Source organism: Suncus etruscus, chromosome 3 (genome assembly GCF_024139225.1).
Source record: "Suncus etruscus isolate mSunEtr1 chromosome 3, mSunEtr1.pri.cur, whole genome shotgun sequence".
NCBI classification, from domain to species: Eukaryota; Metazoa; Chordata; class Mammalia; order Eulipotyphla; family Soricidae; genus Suncus; species Suncus etruscus.
In genome coordinates, this window is record NC_064850.1 from 17,657,416 (window position 1) to 17,674,363 (window position 16,948).

General features: G+C 42.9%; 1 protein-coding gene across 14 annotated transcripts in view; it reads left to right on the forward strand.

The window, feature by feature from the left end:
* The window catches only part of LOC126004028 (acyl-coenzyme A thioesterase 6-like), a 226,179-nt gene that overhangs the window by 203,002 nt on the left and 6,229 nt on the right, over positions 1-16,948 (forward strand). For 3 of the 14 annotated variants that reach the window (XM_049770411.1, XM_049770428.1, XM_049770420.1), the window contains one exon: positions 11,129-11,162. The exons of 8 other annotated variants lie outside the window; for them this stretch is intronic. Coding sequence is in view for 3 of the 6 variants with exons in the window: in XM_049770419.1 (XP_049626376.1) it covers positions 5,944-6,146; positions 10,501-11,106 (809 nt within the window). In the remaining 3 variants the exon portion in view is untranslated. Of the gene's footprint in view, positions 1-5,943; positions 6,147-10,500; positions 11,163-15,116; positions 15,574-16,948 lie in introns of those variants that run through there. 3 more of the 14 variants (XM_049770410.1, XM_049770419.1, XM_049770432.1) reach the window with 3 other exon arrangements.

Sequence of the window (16,948 nt, forward strand, 5' to 3'; positions counted from 1 at the left end):
GCGCCCAAGGCAGATGCCTAATGGCTTGCGCCCCTCTCTGACATTTTTGATTATGTCACCTAAATGGGAAGGGCATTATTGATCAGGCCAGAGCAGCCCACGTGGTTTGCTCAAAAGGCCATATGTTCAGCTTTGGAGTCTAACTCATATCAAAACAAGGACTTGCAAGGTAAATCTAACCCAGAACAAGATCCCAGAGCTGACCTCTGGCCCATGGATTTTAGTGTGGCATGTACCCCAAATGGTCAACTGTTGTATTAATTAAATTATAAAGTCTTGGATGGTGCATGGATGATGGATGGTGAAGTCTTTCTCTGCCCAGCCTGGCACCTGCAGACCCACCTTTCAGCATGGTGGGTCTTAAGGTTCAGGATAATGGTGAGGAAATGATCCACAGCAGTCAGATTTCAGGAGACATGAAGTTTTATTAATAAGGCCCTAACCGCCATGTGATATTTCGCATGGCTTCTAAACTAAGCAGCCTCTCTGCATCCAACCTGTCTCTCCTCTCTCCAGCCTGCCTCATCCTGCTGAGTCTCTCCTTCATCCTCTTCCCAGGTCATTCCAATTACCATTCTCAGACCACTCCCAACTGTGGACTGGTCTGACCATCAGGTAAGATTAGCATTTGGCTTTGGGAAGGGGTAACATCCCCCCTTCTATATTTTTTATAAAACAAAAGAAGAAAGATTAGCTTTTGTTTTCCTGACCCCCGCCTTTGGCCAAAGGCAGGAGGAACCCTAAATTCCCAAAGCAATGAAGTTTAAAGTATAATTAAAATAGCAGCCTTTTCCCAAAACAGAACTTTTCTATAAAATACACCTGTAGTTTAAAATTCTTAAAGCTATTTAACCAAGCACTTTTTTAACCAAGCACCTTTTTCCTGGAACATCCTTAGTTACTTTCCATAAATTTTCCTAAACAAAATTACATGAACATTTATGTAGAAAATACAGTTTGAAAACAGACTGCTACATTAAGATACACCGTATACATTATAGCAATGAGAAAATATTAATTAGGGAAAACTATAAAACACATTTAAGCCAGCAAGACAACAAACAATGCAACTAGGATTAAGAGATACACCTGAAACAAAGTTAAGATGCAGGAGGTTTTAAAAATCAACTTTTCAGGGGCCCGGAGAGATAGCACAGTGGCGTTTGCCTTGCAAGCAGCCGATCCAGGACCAAAGCTGGTTGGTTGGAATCTCGGTGTCCCATATGGTCCCCTGTGCCTGCCAGGAGCTATTTCTGAGCAGACAGCCAGGAGTAACTCCTGAGCACTACCGGGTGTGGCCAAAAAAACAAACAAACAAAAAAATCAACTTTTCAGTTGAACTCTGCTGGCTTCTGTTTTTTCTCCCGTTTTTCTCCATCACCATCACCAGGTTGTCTAGATGATGGTAAGCTGTGGGTGTCCCCAGGGTGAGAGGGCTGGCCAGGTGGCTTTGGCTCTGCAGAACCCTGGCACTGCAGGCCATCCCAGGCTGAAGCTGTGCTCACTGCCTCTTGTCTGCTTGGGAGCTCCCACTCCACTACCACTGCCTCTCTGCATGTTGGGGCAGCTCGTATTGGACTGCAGTGCCAGTCTGCAGGAAGACAGTTCTCTGTCACTGTGGACGCGTGTCTGAGAATTTAAAGCAATGTGGTCTTAACCTGAAGTCTGTTAGTTCCAAAGCTGAAATCCATGTTGGTCTCATCCAGAACCAGTCTGCCTTCAATGAAACCTTTTTTTCATCCCCAATAAATGGCCTCTATAAGTTTCTGCAAATTGGGAGGCCAAGGTCCTCTGAAAAAGGGACTTTTTGTAGAATAAAAGTCAGGTGTCTGGGCCTTTGTGGAGCTGCTACAAGCTTTTAGCTACCCCATTTTCAAAACTACCTTCTCTGCTGCCAAAAGGGATCTCCACCATGTTTAGATAAAGCACCACATGGTCCAAACTTTTGGACTCACTCTAGCTGAATGGAGCCAAAATTAACTGCAAGAGCAGGAATTACATCATCACTGATATCTTCTAGGGTCCAGAGTTCATATGCATATGGTGGTTAGGGCCTTAAAAAGCTCCTGAACTTCATTTGACTGCTGTGGATCATTTCCTTGCCATTACTCTGATACATGCAGACCCACCAGGCCAATGAGGCTACAGGCGCTGGGCTGGGCAGAGAAAGGCCTCACCATTCATCCACCATGCACTTGCAGGACTCTATAATTAATATAGAGGCTTTGGACTTCAGACTTGTCCACCGAATAAAGCTAATATTTCCACAAGCCTGACTGTCTGCTAGCTGTTTACCCGCCGCTTCACCTCAGAACCGCTGGCTGAACAGAGTGGCAGACCCGTGCTCCGAGCTGGAGGAGAAAGACCTCATCCTCCATCCCTCCATCAGTCAACCTCTTCAGGGGCTGACCAATATATATATTGGTTTTTGGGTCACACCCAGCAGCGTTCAGGGGTTACTCCTGGCTGTATGCTCAGAAATCACTTCTGGCAGGCTCGGGGGACCATACGGGACGCCAGGATTCGAACCACCATCCTGCGCCTAAGGCAAACGCCTTACCGCTGTGCTATCTCTCCGGCCCCTATAATTAATATTTAATACAATAGTCAATCAATTTCCTGTCTGAAGCAGGGACTATAGAAATGTAAATGGTGCCATAGTTCATAGAATCCCTAAATGCAATACTGAGATTATTCTTCAAAGTAAGAGGCTCTGCTTTATTCTTTTAGTTTTTCAGCAATTCACAATCTCAGCTAGTGGCTTCCACTCAACTGTAACCCAGAACTGGGTCTTATGCGGTCCTAGAGTTCTATATTCCTAGAGACTGGCACAGGAACATGGTAGGAATTCAAAAACTTATACTGAATGAACTAATATGAATTATTTAGAGTTTCAGTAAGAAGCAAACTTTTGGGGACAGAGGGATAGGTATGGCACAGTTTGATCATTGGCCCCACATACAGCGCTCTGAGGATGACCAGGAATGACCTATGAGTAGGAGCCAGGATAAGCCCTGATCACTGCTGAGTGTGGCCCCAAACAAAATAGAGACAAACTCTGTCTAGCCATGTTATTCCTGGCAGAAAGTGGTGCTTATTGTTGATTAAAATATAAAATATAAAGAGTCCATGTGTTGGGTGAGGCCTCCCCAGGCCCCATGTTTCTAATCCCTTAGGCCTAAGATTTGGAAACAGAAATTTGGGGGCAGGGTGACATTTCCACCTTTCTGTTTTAAACAAAACAAAACAAAAAGCTACAAAATTCTTGCTCTCCTGTTCTCCACCAGAGGCAGAAACTTTCTATCACAACTTAAAGCATCGAAGTTTAAATCGTATACAATTCTCAAAACAATCAGCCTTTTCCTCATCATATAAATGTGTATATTACATATATATATATATATATAAATATATATATAACAAAAGTGTTCCTAGACTTCTCTAAGCATAAACATCACCACTTTTCTGCAAATACACTTATAGTTTGAAAATTCTTAGCATTATTACACCAATAACTGTTAATAAGTCTAATAAGTTAATATGTTCTAACATATGAGTTTCTGTCCATAGACTTCTCTAAACAAAATCACAAGAACATTTTTACAGATAATACAGTTTGAAAATAAGTTGCTACATAAGATACACAATAAAACATTATAGCACTCAGGAAGCATTCACTAGGATAGCCAAAAAACTATTAAAACTAACAGTATTATGCATTTCTCTAGAAATGCAAACTAATATTAAACCAATAAAGTTAGATACAAAATTTTCTGTTTGCAGGGGAGTGTATAACAAAACAGTAAATTTCATACAGATAAAACACATTTTAACCAGAAAAATAATGACCGATGCAAATAGGGTCAAGAATTAACCTGAAACACAGTATTTTGGAGATCACCAGGTGCAGGAGGTTCTGAAAAACATTTTCTCCTCAGTTGAGTTTCGCTGGGCTTCTTAATTTCCACTTTCTTCTTCTGTGTTAGGCTGCTGAAGTCATCTAGGATGCAAAGGCCTTTCAGTTCCAGAGCTGGAATCTGGATTGGGAGGAATCTGCTCCTTTGCCTCCTGCCGGCCCTCCACCAGTGGAGCTTTCTCATTGGCTTCTACCTAATGAGTGATTTCTATAGGTTTCTGCAGGTTGGAAGACTGAGGTCCTTGTAAAAACAAAAACAAAACAAAACAAAACAAAACAAAAAAAAACCTTTGGTAGAAGAAAGGCTGTGGCTCTCAGCCTCTGGGGACTGCTCCAAGTTTTAAGCTCTGTCCCCTTCACTGCTTGCTTCTGTCCCACCTGAAGGGGTATCTGCCATTGTCAGCACAGGCACCATGTATGCCAATGTTCTGGGCTCCACACTCTCAGCCTAGTTCAAGAAGACCATGACTTGATTAGAGGATCAAGGCACTCACTATCGCTGAGGTCTTTTCTAGTTCTCAGGTCCCGTGTCTGTATTCAAGAGCCAGTTGTTGATTATAATATGAAATATATAGTATAAAGTCTACATGTTGGATGAGGCACCTAAGCACTATTTTTCTAGCCCCTTTGGCTGGAAGAAACCCTGAAGAAACAGGGTATCAGCGGAGAAATAATTCACAAGCAGTCAGTTAAAGTTTTATTGGAGTCAACTTGCTTTTATTTCATGGCTCTGTCCGCCATGTGTATTTCCTCACATGTGCTTCTCTGCTAAGCTTTCTGCTGCCCTCTGCTTTTTGATGCTTCTCCCTATGCTGTTTATCCCATCCATATCTCTCTCTCTCTCTCTCTCTCTCTCTCTCTCTCTCTCTCTCTCTCTCTCTCTCTCTCTCTCTCTCTCTCTCCCTCTCCCTCTCTCCCTCTCTCTCCCTCTCTCTCCCTCTCTCTCCCTCTCTCTCCCTCTCTCTCCCTCTCTCTCCCTCTCTCCCTCTCTCCCTCTCTCCCTCTCTCTCCTGTTTCTCTAGCTATCACTTTTTTTTTTATTATTCAAAATAGCCCACTGATCCCAGGTGTGGGCGGGTCTGATAATATAATCCAGGTGGGATTAACATCTCAAAAGAAAAGGTTAGGAAAACAGAAAGTTGAGGGCAGGGTTACAGCTCATAACAAAGCATTTTAAGATCTGAGTTTGAGCCCCAGAACAGACCTTGGACCACAAAATAGCCCATGTTCCCTCAAGTGGTTCTGAACTTCTCCAGTGTACTCCTGGGGTGTGTATTCAAGGATCACTACTGGCAGGAATCTGGGGACTAAACATGGGCATTGAAAGTCACTCTTATGCAAGGCAACTACTCTACCTGCTTTAGTATCTTTCCAACCCAGTAGCTACACTTAAGAATGACATTTTTATCTTTTTTTGAGTAGTGGGTCTCCAAATAGATGGTGATCATTTTTGTTTGTGCATGTGGGAGCTCTACCTGACAATGCTTAGGATCAAGTCATAGCTCTGCACTTAGAAATCATTCCTGCTTGGAGGACCACAATGGATACAGAATATGAAACCTGGGTTGGCCACATGCAAGGCAAGCCACTTAGCCACTGTTCAATGCATGTAGTCCAGATGGTCTTCTTTAAGACTGGAGCAGAGAATGTGAGGAGATGGAAAATATATCCTAACAATCCCTCTTTGTGCAGAACAAATCCAGCTACCAAAGCAAGTTTTTTTTTCTTAGTGAAATCAGAATGAAAATTTGATGGAAATTGAACATCTTATTATATATTTTCTCTAACCTGGTATACTTAGACTACTACTGCTTTGTGAAAAATGCTGGCAAACATAAGGCATTTTGCTTCTCTTCCTTATTCCCCTCAGTTATTTAAGAGAGGAAAATATAAAGTAGAAAAGAAGGTTTTTTTCCCACTAATCTCCAGTTTTACTTTTTTTATTTGTTCCTCTGTGTTGACGTCTGGAAGATGAGTTCCAAAAACATAGCAAGAGTGTCTAATCTTCCTGTGCTCTGTGTGTGCAGGAGCAGGCCCCTTCCCTGGGATCATCGACCTGTTTGGAAGTGGTGGAGGTCTTTGTGAATACAGGGCCAGCCTCCTGGCCGGACATGGCTTTGCTGTGCTTGCCCTGGCTTATTTCAGATTTGAAGACCTCCCTAAATATTTGAATGATTTGAACCTGGACTACTTTGAAGAAGCTGTAGACTTTATGCTGCAACATCCGGAGGTGGGTTTTGCTCAACTGAATGGAGAGGTGTGGGCACAGTGTGAACACAGAGCAGATCCCAAAGGTTCTACCACAACAGCCTAGACTTGAAAGGTTGCCTCAGAGTTACTAGGATTTCCAAGAACATGGTTCTACCATAGGGCACTTGACTGAAATGATCCTTGGTAGTGTGCATACACACACACACACACACACACACACACACACACACACACACACACACACACACACCACAAAAGTTACTAAGAGTAGTTAAATTTGTATATGTGTACCCAACTTTCTGTAGTCCCTTAAGACTCAACTGTTTAGGGCCAGAGAAATAATACAGAGGTTAAGGAACTTGTCTTGCATACAACTGCAGCCATAACAATGATTCAAATTCTGTCATTTAATACTCAGTACCACCAGGTATGGGCTTTATGTATATGATAGGCCTCCCCATACAAGTATTTTGGTATTATTACAAAGAGTGCTTATTCTTAGCTCCTATTATCTTTTCTGGAGTGGGGCCTACATCCAGAAGTGCTCATGGCTTACTAATGATTCTAACTAAGTTCAGGACCACTCCTTGAAAGCTTGGTAGAGGATATTGAGTGTTGGGGATAAACCTGGGTTGACCCAAAGAAGGCAAATGCCCTGACTATTATATTATCTCTCCAGACCCTTTGCTACTATCTTTTAAAAAGATCCAAACATTCTAAGGAATAAGATACTCTTCTAGTTCTGTATAATAATCTGTTAGAACTGAGGGAAGATTTCTTAGCACAGAAGCTAAAACAGCGATCTTGAACCATGATAATTGTTTTATTTAAAGGAGAACAGACCCTGGAAAAATAAGAGATAAAAAAATAGAATAAAACAGATTTAAAAAATAGATACAAAAACTTAGAGATACGGGCCCGGAGAGATAGCACAGCGGCGTTTGCCTTGCAAGCAGCTGATCCAGGACAAAAGGTGGTTGGTTCAAATCCCGGTGTCCTATATGGTCCCCCATGCCTGCCAGGAGCTATTTCTGAGCAGACAGTCAGGAGTAACCCCTGAGCACCGCCGGGTGTGCCCCCTACCAAAAAAAAGTTTAATCAGGGGCTGGAGAGATAGCATGGAGGTAAGGCATTTTCCTTTCATGCAGAAGATCATTGGTTTGAATTCTGGTATCCCATATGAGCCTGCCAGGAGCGATTTCTGAGCCTAGAGCCAGGAGTAATTCCTGAGCGCTGCTGGGTGTGACCCCCACCCAAAAAAAAAAAAAAAAAGAAAAAGAAAAGTTTAATTTTAGGGGCTGTAGTGGTGATGAAAGCGGTAGGGCATTTGCCTTAACCTAGGATGGAGCACGGTTTGATCCACCGACATTTTATATGGTCCTCAAGACAGGAGCAATTTCTAAGTGCATAGCCAGGAATAACCCTTGAGGGTCACTGTGTGTTTGTTTGTTTGTTTGTTTATTTATTAGTTTTTGGGCCACACCCGGTGACGTTTAGGGGTTACTCCTAACTATGCACTCAGAAATCACTCCTGGCAGGCTCGGGGGACCATATGGGATTCTGGGAATCGGGAATCGAACTCAGGTCCATCCTGGGTCAACCGCATGCAAGGCAAACGCCCTACCGCTATGCTATTTTTGGGACCCCTGCTTCTTCTTTAATCCTTAAATGAGCGGTTAACTGGTTCAGTTCTGCAGTTTCAATACCTTGAGGGTGTCCCAGTGTATTCTTGGGACCTAGGAGCTTTATTGGTGACTGGTCATGTCAGTTCTATCCCAGCAGAGCTCCCCAAATGTTAGGGTTTCAGAGTAGAAGGATGAGACCACACAACTGGAATAAAGTTTAATACTTTAATCCATCTGCCAACAAGACCCCCACCCTGGCCAGCCAGGGCCATCTCCGAAAAAAGATGAACCTTCTTTTTAGTTTAATGTTCAATAATGACCACACTCAGAAATATAAATAGGTCTGCATAAATAATAATAATAATAACAACAATAAATAATAACCACACTCTGGTAAGGGATCACTAGGGCCATCCCTGGTAGTTAGTACTTGATATTATGAATTGAATTATTTTGGAACCACACCCAGCAGTGCTTAGGGCTTACTCCTTGCCTTATACTAAGAGATCACTATTGGTGGGTTTGGAGAACCATATAGGATACTGGGGATTTAACTGGGCCACATGCAAGCCAAGTGTCCTACTAGGTGTACTATCTCACTGGCCAATGAATGATTAATTTTTAATGTGTGATACTGGCGTCATAGTTGTTTTTAGAGAAATCCAGGTATAGTGCTTTAGTCTGGAGGTATTGTGGGAATCATTTGATTCTGGAATTCAAACCCAGAACTTTGCACATTCCAGTCATGTGCCCTATTCACTTGAGCTCTCTGCCCAGACCCTGGACCAGATGGAAAACCCTGTGCTTCCTGCCTGTAAGGTAAGGAAGCAAAGGGACAAGGGATTGTCTTCACCTGGAACCCATGTATCCCTCTTTCCTTAACCTAGGAATCTGGAAACTCAGAATTCATTTTTTAAATATAATTTAATTATATTAAAAATTGTAATCTACAGAGTCATTCATAATTGAATTTCAGATATATATTGAGTCAGGGCCATTACCCCACCAGTGTCTATCTCCCACCACCAATGAACCCAGAGTGCATCCTATATCACTACCCATTGCCCCCTGGCCTGCCAGTATAACAGGCCCATTTAAGTTTAGATAAAGTTTAGGTCTTTTGATTCTATTGTTGTTGATTATGGATTGGATATTTAGTTATGTCCTTATTTTTCCCCAGCAGTGCATCTGTGACCACTTGGCTCCTGGCCAAGAGCCTTTCTTTATTCCTTTCTCCTTAGTTATATAGAAAAATGCAGAAATATGTGGTAAAACAGTGTAATCCATGTCCCAACATTCTATGAAAAAGCGGAAGCCCTTATTTAAAAGATAAAAAATAAAAATAAATAAATAAAAAATGGGTGTGTGAGGCAGGGTTTTTTTTTTTGTTTGTTTGTTTGGTTGGTTTTTGCATAGGCACAGCAAAAGATAGGGAAAATAGAAAGGAAAAACCTTTGACTTAAAAACAGGAAAACCCTATCCATGAAGAATCCTTCCATAAGACGTCTGACTACAAGCTCCAGGCAAACTAAGTTGTCTAACCCAAAGTCATGCTTTTCGGTCCCAGTACATTTTTTTCACAATCGAACTTGTCGAGGTCAGGTTTCTGTAGTTAGAGAGCCTGGTTTTGTAAAGATCCTATGTCAAAGTCAGGGTGACAAGTAGCATCTTCTGGTTTCATCCCACCATTAGATGGTAATGCAGGGAACCCTGACCTGAAAGCAGGTTGTTGCTGTTGCCAAGTTGTCAGGTGTCACATGAACCCACTGTGAAGCAAGTCAGTATTAGGACAGCATTAGGGCCTCACCTGGCAAGAATCCAATTCATGATGCTGGTGCATAAAAGTGTGATATGGACCTCTGAAGACTTTGATGAAAAGTGATGATCATTCTTGCAGATCGTGTACCTCTTTTGCAGCTTGTCAGTGAGAACAGATTTTGCTGCAAGCTAGCTATTCACCTTGAAAACCCTCAAGGTACATGATGGAGTCAGAGACGGAAATAGAAAGAGAGTGGATAAGGAACTAGGTACTCAAGCCACAGGCTGACTTTTCCTTGTACCACATTCTTCCTTGTAACACCCTGTAAAAGACAGGGTAAAATAAAAAAAAATTATAAATTTAAATTTATTAATTAAAATTTTAAAATGTATAAACAAAAAAATTACTTGACCCAGTAAATTCTTACTAAAGAATTTCTATCAAGGTAGGGAAAAGTATATTTTATTTAACTATTTTTTTCATTCGGTTTGTAACTTTTAGTATTTAGGTATGAGGTGGTGTGAAATAATACAGCAGATAGGGTGCTTGACTTGCACATGGTTCTATCACTAGCTCTGCCAGATGGATTTAAAAAAAGCTCTTGGGTCCAGAGTGGTGGTGCAAGTGGTAAGGCATCTGCACTAGCCAAGGATGAACAGCAGTTCAATTCCTCTGAGTCCCATATGGTCGCCCAAGCCAGGAGTGATTTCTGAGGGTATAGCCAGGAGTAATTGCTGAGCATCACTGGGTGTGGCCCAAAAACCAAAAAAAAAAAAAAAAAGCCCTATAATCTAGGTATTAGATATATGGACTTCTTTCTCTTACTTCAGATACCATAAATATTCCAGGAAATAAATTGCTTATTAGAAGATAAGAACCTTGTAGATTTTTGCATAAAGGAGGAAGACAAATGACATTAGATAAATCTACCTAGAAAATATAAAACTGTTTGCATCCTAGACTTGTTCTCTTGTTTTCTTTCCTGTCAGGTGAAAGGCCCTAGTGTTGGGCTTATTGGCTTCTCCAAAGGAGGTGACCTGTGTCTCTCAATGGCTTCTTTCTTAAAGGGCATCACAGCTGTTGTACTTATCAATGCTTGTGTGGCTAACACATTGGCGCCTCTCCATTACAAAAACATGATTATTCCTGATCTTGGCAGTCACATAGAGAAACAAAGAGTTACTGAATCAGGATTTTTGGATTTCATGGATGTTTGGAACAATCCTTTGGAAGAACCCTACTGCCAAAGTGTTATTCCACTGGAAAAGGCCCAGGGACCCTTCCTGTTCATTGTTGGCCTGAATGACCATAACTGGAAGAGTGACTTCTATGCTCATATTGCCTCTGAACGGTTACAAGCTCATGGAAAAGACAAACCCCAGATACTATTCTATCCAGGCACTGGTCATTGTATTGATCCACCATATTTTCCTCCATCAATAGCCTCTGTGCATGCAGTATTCGGTGAAGCAATATTCTATGGAGGTGAGCCAAAGGCACACTCAAGGGCTCATGTGGATGCCTGGCAGCAAATTCAAACTTTTTTTCATAAACATCTCAATGGCAAAGCACCAGTTAAGACTAGTAAAATATAACTGTAACCATATTACAAAGCAGGTAATCATATTAATAAAGGTCTGATTTATACTCATGTGTTGGATTTTATAAAACACATTGGAACTTTTTTGGGGGGGTTGTGCTACAACCTATGGTGCTTTGTGTTTAGGAATGACCCCTATCAATACTTGGGGACCATATGCCATTCCTCGGGTTGAACTGTATCAATCACATGCAATTGAAACATCTTCAAAATGAAACACTATTTCAGATTCTTTGTCAGGTCCTATGTGATTCTTAGCCTTTGCAAGTCTTTCTTCATTGCTGGGTACACATTTTTCTTCATTGACTTTACTCAATATAGAAGCTTAATCCAAGCTATAAGGTTCATCTAACAGAGTAAAGAGTATAAAATGAAGTAAGGAAAGCCTCTTTGACCATGGTGCTGGGAATATTGGTAATTAATAGTGTTAAAAGCTAGAAGAAAATGTTTAAATTTGCAACTAACTGCTGTTTGCCTGTGTAACCTAGCTTTGCTGTGAACCTAAGTATAGCTGTGACAAGCTTCTATTTTAAGGAATAAAGACTAGGCCAGAACAGCCACCTGGGGACCTGCAGGCAGACAAGGTCATCTGCACCCAGTGGCATCCACACCCTTCTTCTATAGCTAATGCAGACCCTGAGACCCTATAAACCAAAATATACCACTCTAGGATAAAAAAAAAATATACCACTCTAGCCATAAAAGGAAACACCCTAGAAAACAACCAATCAACTTAAAGGCTAACTGTGATGGTTTGAAGACTCTGTAAGCCTGTAAAAGGAGCCTGAGAGCTCAGTAAGGGGTCATTGTCTTAGAGTGGTGACCCCAGCCTGCTGGTACATAAACTCCCTTTCCTTATTGTAGTGCTGTTTGTCTCCTGTGGTCTTTATAGGATGGATCTCGAATCTGAGGTTAATTTTAGAAGTTAACGTTAGAAATTCACTTTTTCATTGTTCTGGAAGCTGGAAATTTAAGACACGGTGTATTTTGGTGGCCTCAAATTGGATAGCAGATGACCTTCTCACCAAACAGTATGGCCTTCCCCCTATACAAATCATTCCTTATTTTTGTTCCTCTCCCACTTTTTTTTTGAGGTTCCTTATAGTTTTGATACATGTCCAGAATATATTGTTCAGTGCTCTGATCCTGCATATATTTAATTTGCCTTTCTTACGTCTTATATGAAGCCCTGAGTTGAATCACCAGAATTTAAAATATTTTTAAAAAATGTTTGAACCTGGGGCTGGAGCACAGTGGTAAGGCATTTACTTTGTACAAAGTCAAACCGGTTCTGACTGGGTTTGTTCCCTGGCATCCCATATGGTCCCCCCGAGCCTGCCAGGAGTGATTTCTGAGAGCTGAGCCAGTAATAACCCCTGAGCGTTACCGGGTATACCCCCAAAATAAACAAAAGATATAGAGCACAGAGCATGTTGGTGCTTGCATTGCATGCAGCCTACCTGGATTTTATCCCCTGTACCAGTATCATCACTCAGTGCATTGGCAGGAGTAATTCATGACGGCAGAGCCAGTAACTTGAGAAATGCTGGTGTGGCTCAAACACCAACAGGAAGAAAAAAAAAAAGCAAAATAAGAAAGATACAGCACAGATAAGTAAAATGATGCTCCCCTGTTAAAATTTGTCTTTTTTTTTCCTCCCTTTAATTTTTTGGGTTTGGGTTATTTTGTTTTGTTTTGTTTTCAGTTTTTTATGTTTGTTTGTTTTGGAGCCACACCTTGTGTAACTTAGGCTTACTCCTGAGTTTGTGTTCAGGGGAACAATATGGAGTATGCAGGGAATCAAACCAGGGTCAATGTATGCAAGGAAGTGTCTACAGATTTATCATGGTTCCATCCCCAAAATTTATATAGCTCTGCAAAGAGAGGAAAGAGTATTGGGGAGGGGGTTAAAAACCAAAGTGCGTATTGAAGAATGAACTCTTGTGAGAAAGTCTGGCATTTACCCTGGCCAACTGAAAGGTGATATGTTTGGAATGTTTTGCCTGTAGCTATGATGAGGGTCTTTGTGTCACATTGGATGATTAAAGGTGGGGTGGCCTATACCTTTAGGCAAGAACTGCCATGGCAGAAAAACCAATAGAGTGATAGAGTTGAGATTGGAGTGGAGGATGTGTAGAGATTTGGGACATTTGTCCACCCATAGACTAAGATCAACCACACTGACATTTCATCAGTCATGCTATTAGAATGGAGCCCTAGGGTCTGGAAAGATAGCATGGAGGTAAAGTGTTTGCGTTGCATGCAGTGGTTCGAATCCTGGCATCCCATATGGCCCCCCGAGCATGCCAGGAGCAATTTCTGAGTGTAGAGCCAGGAGTAACCCCTCAGCACTGCCAGGTGTGACCCAAAAACAAACAAAAAAAAATGGAGCCCTAATAAAGCTGACACCAAGGATCAGGTGGATCTCCCTGCTTTCATGTATGATTCTCACACATTAGTGCCCAGAGAGTATTAGATCTGATCCATGAACATAACCAGTACAAACTCCTTGTTAGGAACTTCCCTGACTTAGAGTCTTCAATATACTAAGTGACTTAGAACCATTCAATATACCTCTTTAAAGTTCATCTTATCAAATTATGATAAGATTGTGAGAGACACACATCATCATGGAAGTAAGATAGTTTTTGGTGTTGGGACACAGCCTGCAGGACTCAGGACTTACTCTTGGCTCTGCAATTAGGAATCACTCCTAATGGGGATCCAAGGACCCTATGTGGTGATGTGGACTGTACTTGGGTTGGTCTCGGGAGGCAAAATTCTAACAGGAAATGACTGGCTCCCAAGAGAGAACTTGCTACTGTTGAAGTCTGAGATGTTTTAGGATTGAAAACAATATTCTAAAAGATAAATCAAAGAATATAACGTTGGGATGATTTCTCTTCCAGAAGCAGCATCCATCACAATTAGTGCTAGATTGCTCATGTTTGGTAATCTCAGTTAACACCTGAGATCTGTTTTTCTGATAACCCACCTGAGAGTTAAAGCAGAAAGGGTTCGATGCAGGCTTAGTCAAGTTTCAGAGCAATCATTCATTTGTCAAAAAGACTCACTTGCTTCCTGAGAACAGATGCCACCTCTTGACTTAATTTCCAGAACTTGAAACTTGAGACATGACCTTGTATCCTGCCAGAACCGATACAACTCAAACTGACACAACAGTGGCCAGATTTGTGAGCTGTAAAACAACACCATTTCTGATAAGCACTACAGGTGTTTCTCACCAGTATAGCGTGGTTTGTTATTTTTATCTATATAAAATATTACGATAAGCCCTTGTTAGTGAAGGAAACTGATTTCAAGGCTTTCGTGCCTTTCTAAAAGATCAGCAACTATTAATGGCAGGAGCCAAGGATTCATTTCATAAACTGGTTTTGAAACCCAAGAGTTCTAGTTGCCATTTTGCTCACAGGGAAAAGTTTTGGCAAAGAACTGAGGAGTTAGAAAAGAAGGTCTAGGCTTCTCCACTTAGGAATGACCATAACGCCAAATGCTGTTCAAATTTTATAAATCTTATAACTGCCCCCTTTTTTCCCTTTCTGTAGGGTCCTCAAACTTTTTAAATAGGGGGCCAGTTCACTGTCCTTCAGACTGTTGGAGGGCCAAATTATAGTAAAAACAAAAATTATGAACAAATTTCTATGCACACTGCATATATCTTATTTAGAAGTGAAGAAACAAAATGGGAATAAATACAATATGTGGCCCGCGGGCCGTAGTTTGAGGACAAGTCTCAGCAGCCTTTGTCTCTTTCTAGACTCATCACTTTAAGTTGCAAGATTGATGGTTAACTTCTCTGAAAACTTTCTTAGATTTTATTCTGGATGTGCCCAAACTCAGGTGACCTCCCAGTTCAGAGGGCAACCCCAAGCTGGACCAATGGGAAGACGACAATGGCTCCATTCATAAATGCATCCCAGACAGGTGCACACTAGGAGTGGTTGCAGTGACCCCGACTAGTCAGAGTCACCCTTTTCCATTGGGATGTCGGTGAAGGTGACGGTGGAGCCGGAGGGCCGCAGCCTCTGGGACGAGCCCGTGCGCATCTGGGCGTGGGGCCTGTCCCCGGGGCAGCGGGTGACCCTGCGCGCGTCCCTGCGCGACGAGACAGGCGCTCGGTTCCGGGCCCACGCGCGCTACTGCGCCGATGCCGGCGGCCGGCTGGACCTGGCGCGCTCGCCCGCGCTGGGCGGCAGCTTCGCGGGGCTCGAGCCCATGGGGCTGCTCTGGGCCCTGGAGCCCGAAAAGCCCATGCTGCGGCTGGTGAAGAGGGATGTGCAGACGCCCTTCCAGGTGGAGCTGGAGGTGCTGGATGGCCACGATCCGGAGCCACGGATGCTGCTCGGCCGGGCGGTGCATGAGCGCCACTTTTTGGGACCCGGGGTGCGCCGGGAGCCTGTGCGCACCGGCCGGGTGCGTGGCACGCTGTTCCTGCCTCCAGGTGAGTGCCCAGGATGTTTCAAGATGTTCTGGAAAACAAGTGGTCCTGCTCCTCTCTGAGTCCTGCTTATTCTCTTGCATCCTGGAGGACAGTTTGTCAATCTGAAATTTCCAGGCACTACCCGACCACTAGCAGTTCCTTAGAATTTGCTGAGACTGTCTGTTCCAGCTATGTTTACAGAGCCACTTTGCGCCCATTTGCAGGCTGTGTTTGCAAGAGAGACAATTTGCCTCCTTCATGTGTAACTTGCAAGGAGGATAAAACTTGGGGGAGGCGATGCCCCATGGTCAGGAGGATAAGAAACTCCCTCCCTCCCATCATCAATACTCAGTCCTAAATTCTTAGCCAGTGGGGATTTTGAAATGTCACTCTAGAGGACATATGGTAACCTCTGGTAATTTTTGGTTATATCACCTAAAAGGAAAGGATGTTATTGACCACTAGAGAGTACAGGCCAGATTTGCTACTGAATGCCCAGAGCAGCCCGACATGGTTTGCTCAAAATACCATAGTGTTCAGTTGACTAACCCATATAAAAACAAGGACTAGGGGCCAGAGAGGTGGTTCAAGCAGAGGTGGTTCAAGCAATAGCGTGTTTGCCTTGCATGCGCTAACCTAGGACGGACCGCGGTTCAATCCCCCCCAGCGTCCCATATGGTCCCCCAAGCCAGCGGCAATTTCTGAGCACATAGCCAGGAGTAACCCCTGAGCATCACTGGGTGTGAACGCCCCCCCCCCCAATAAAAAAGAAAAGAAAAGGGCTAGCCAGGTAAAACCAACCCAGAAACAAGATTCCAGAGCTGACCTCTGGTCCATGGATTTTAGAGTGACATGTTCCCAGGTGGTCAACTAATTTCTTGACTGAAGCAGGGACTATAGAAATGTTAATGTTGCCATAGTTAACAGTATCCCTAAATGCAATTCTCCAAAGCAAGAGGTCCGGCTTTATTCTTATAGTTCTTCAGCAATTCACAGTTTTACTCCTGGCTCGGCACTCAGGAATCACTCCTGACAGATTTGGGGGACCACATGGGATGCCAGGGATCGAACCTGGGTTGGTCATGTGCAAAGCAAATGCCTTATCCACTGAGCTATTGCTTCTGCCTCTGTACCACAATATTAACCAGAGAAAGACATTGTGTGTGGAAGGATTGAGAGAAAATGAAAGTAGGGGAGGTTGGTAAGAAGGGGGACTCCAGGCATGTGTACATGGTGCCCAGGCCTATGTTACCTGCATCTCCTTTCCTGAGATGTGAGCTTCCCTGCTTTCATGCTGGGTTGTGTACCAGGATTCTTTCCACCTTTGGAGAACCCTGTGCTCTCTTGAGTGCCTAACTTGCTTCTCTCGTTTTCATCCTCTCCCTCTCCTTCCTCA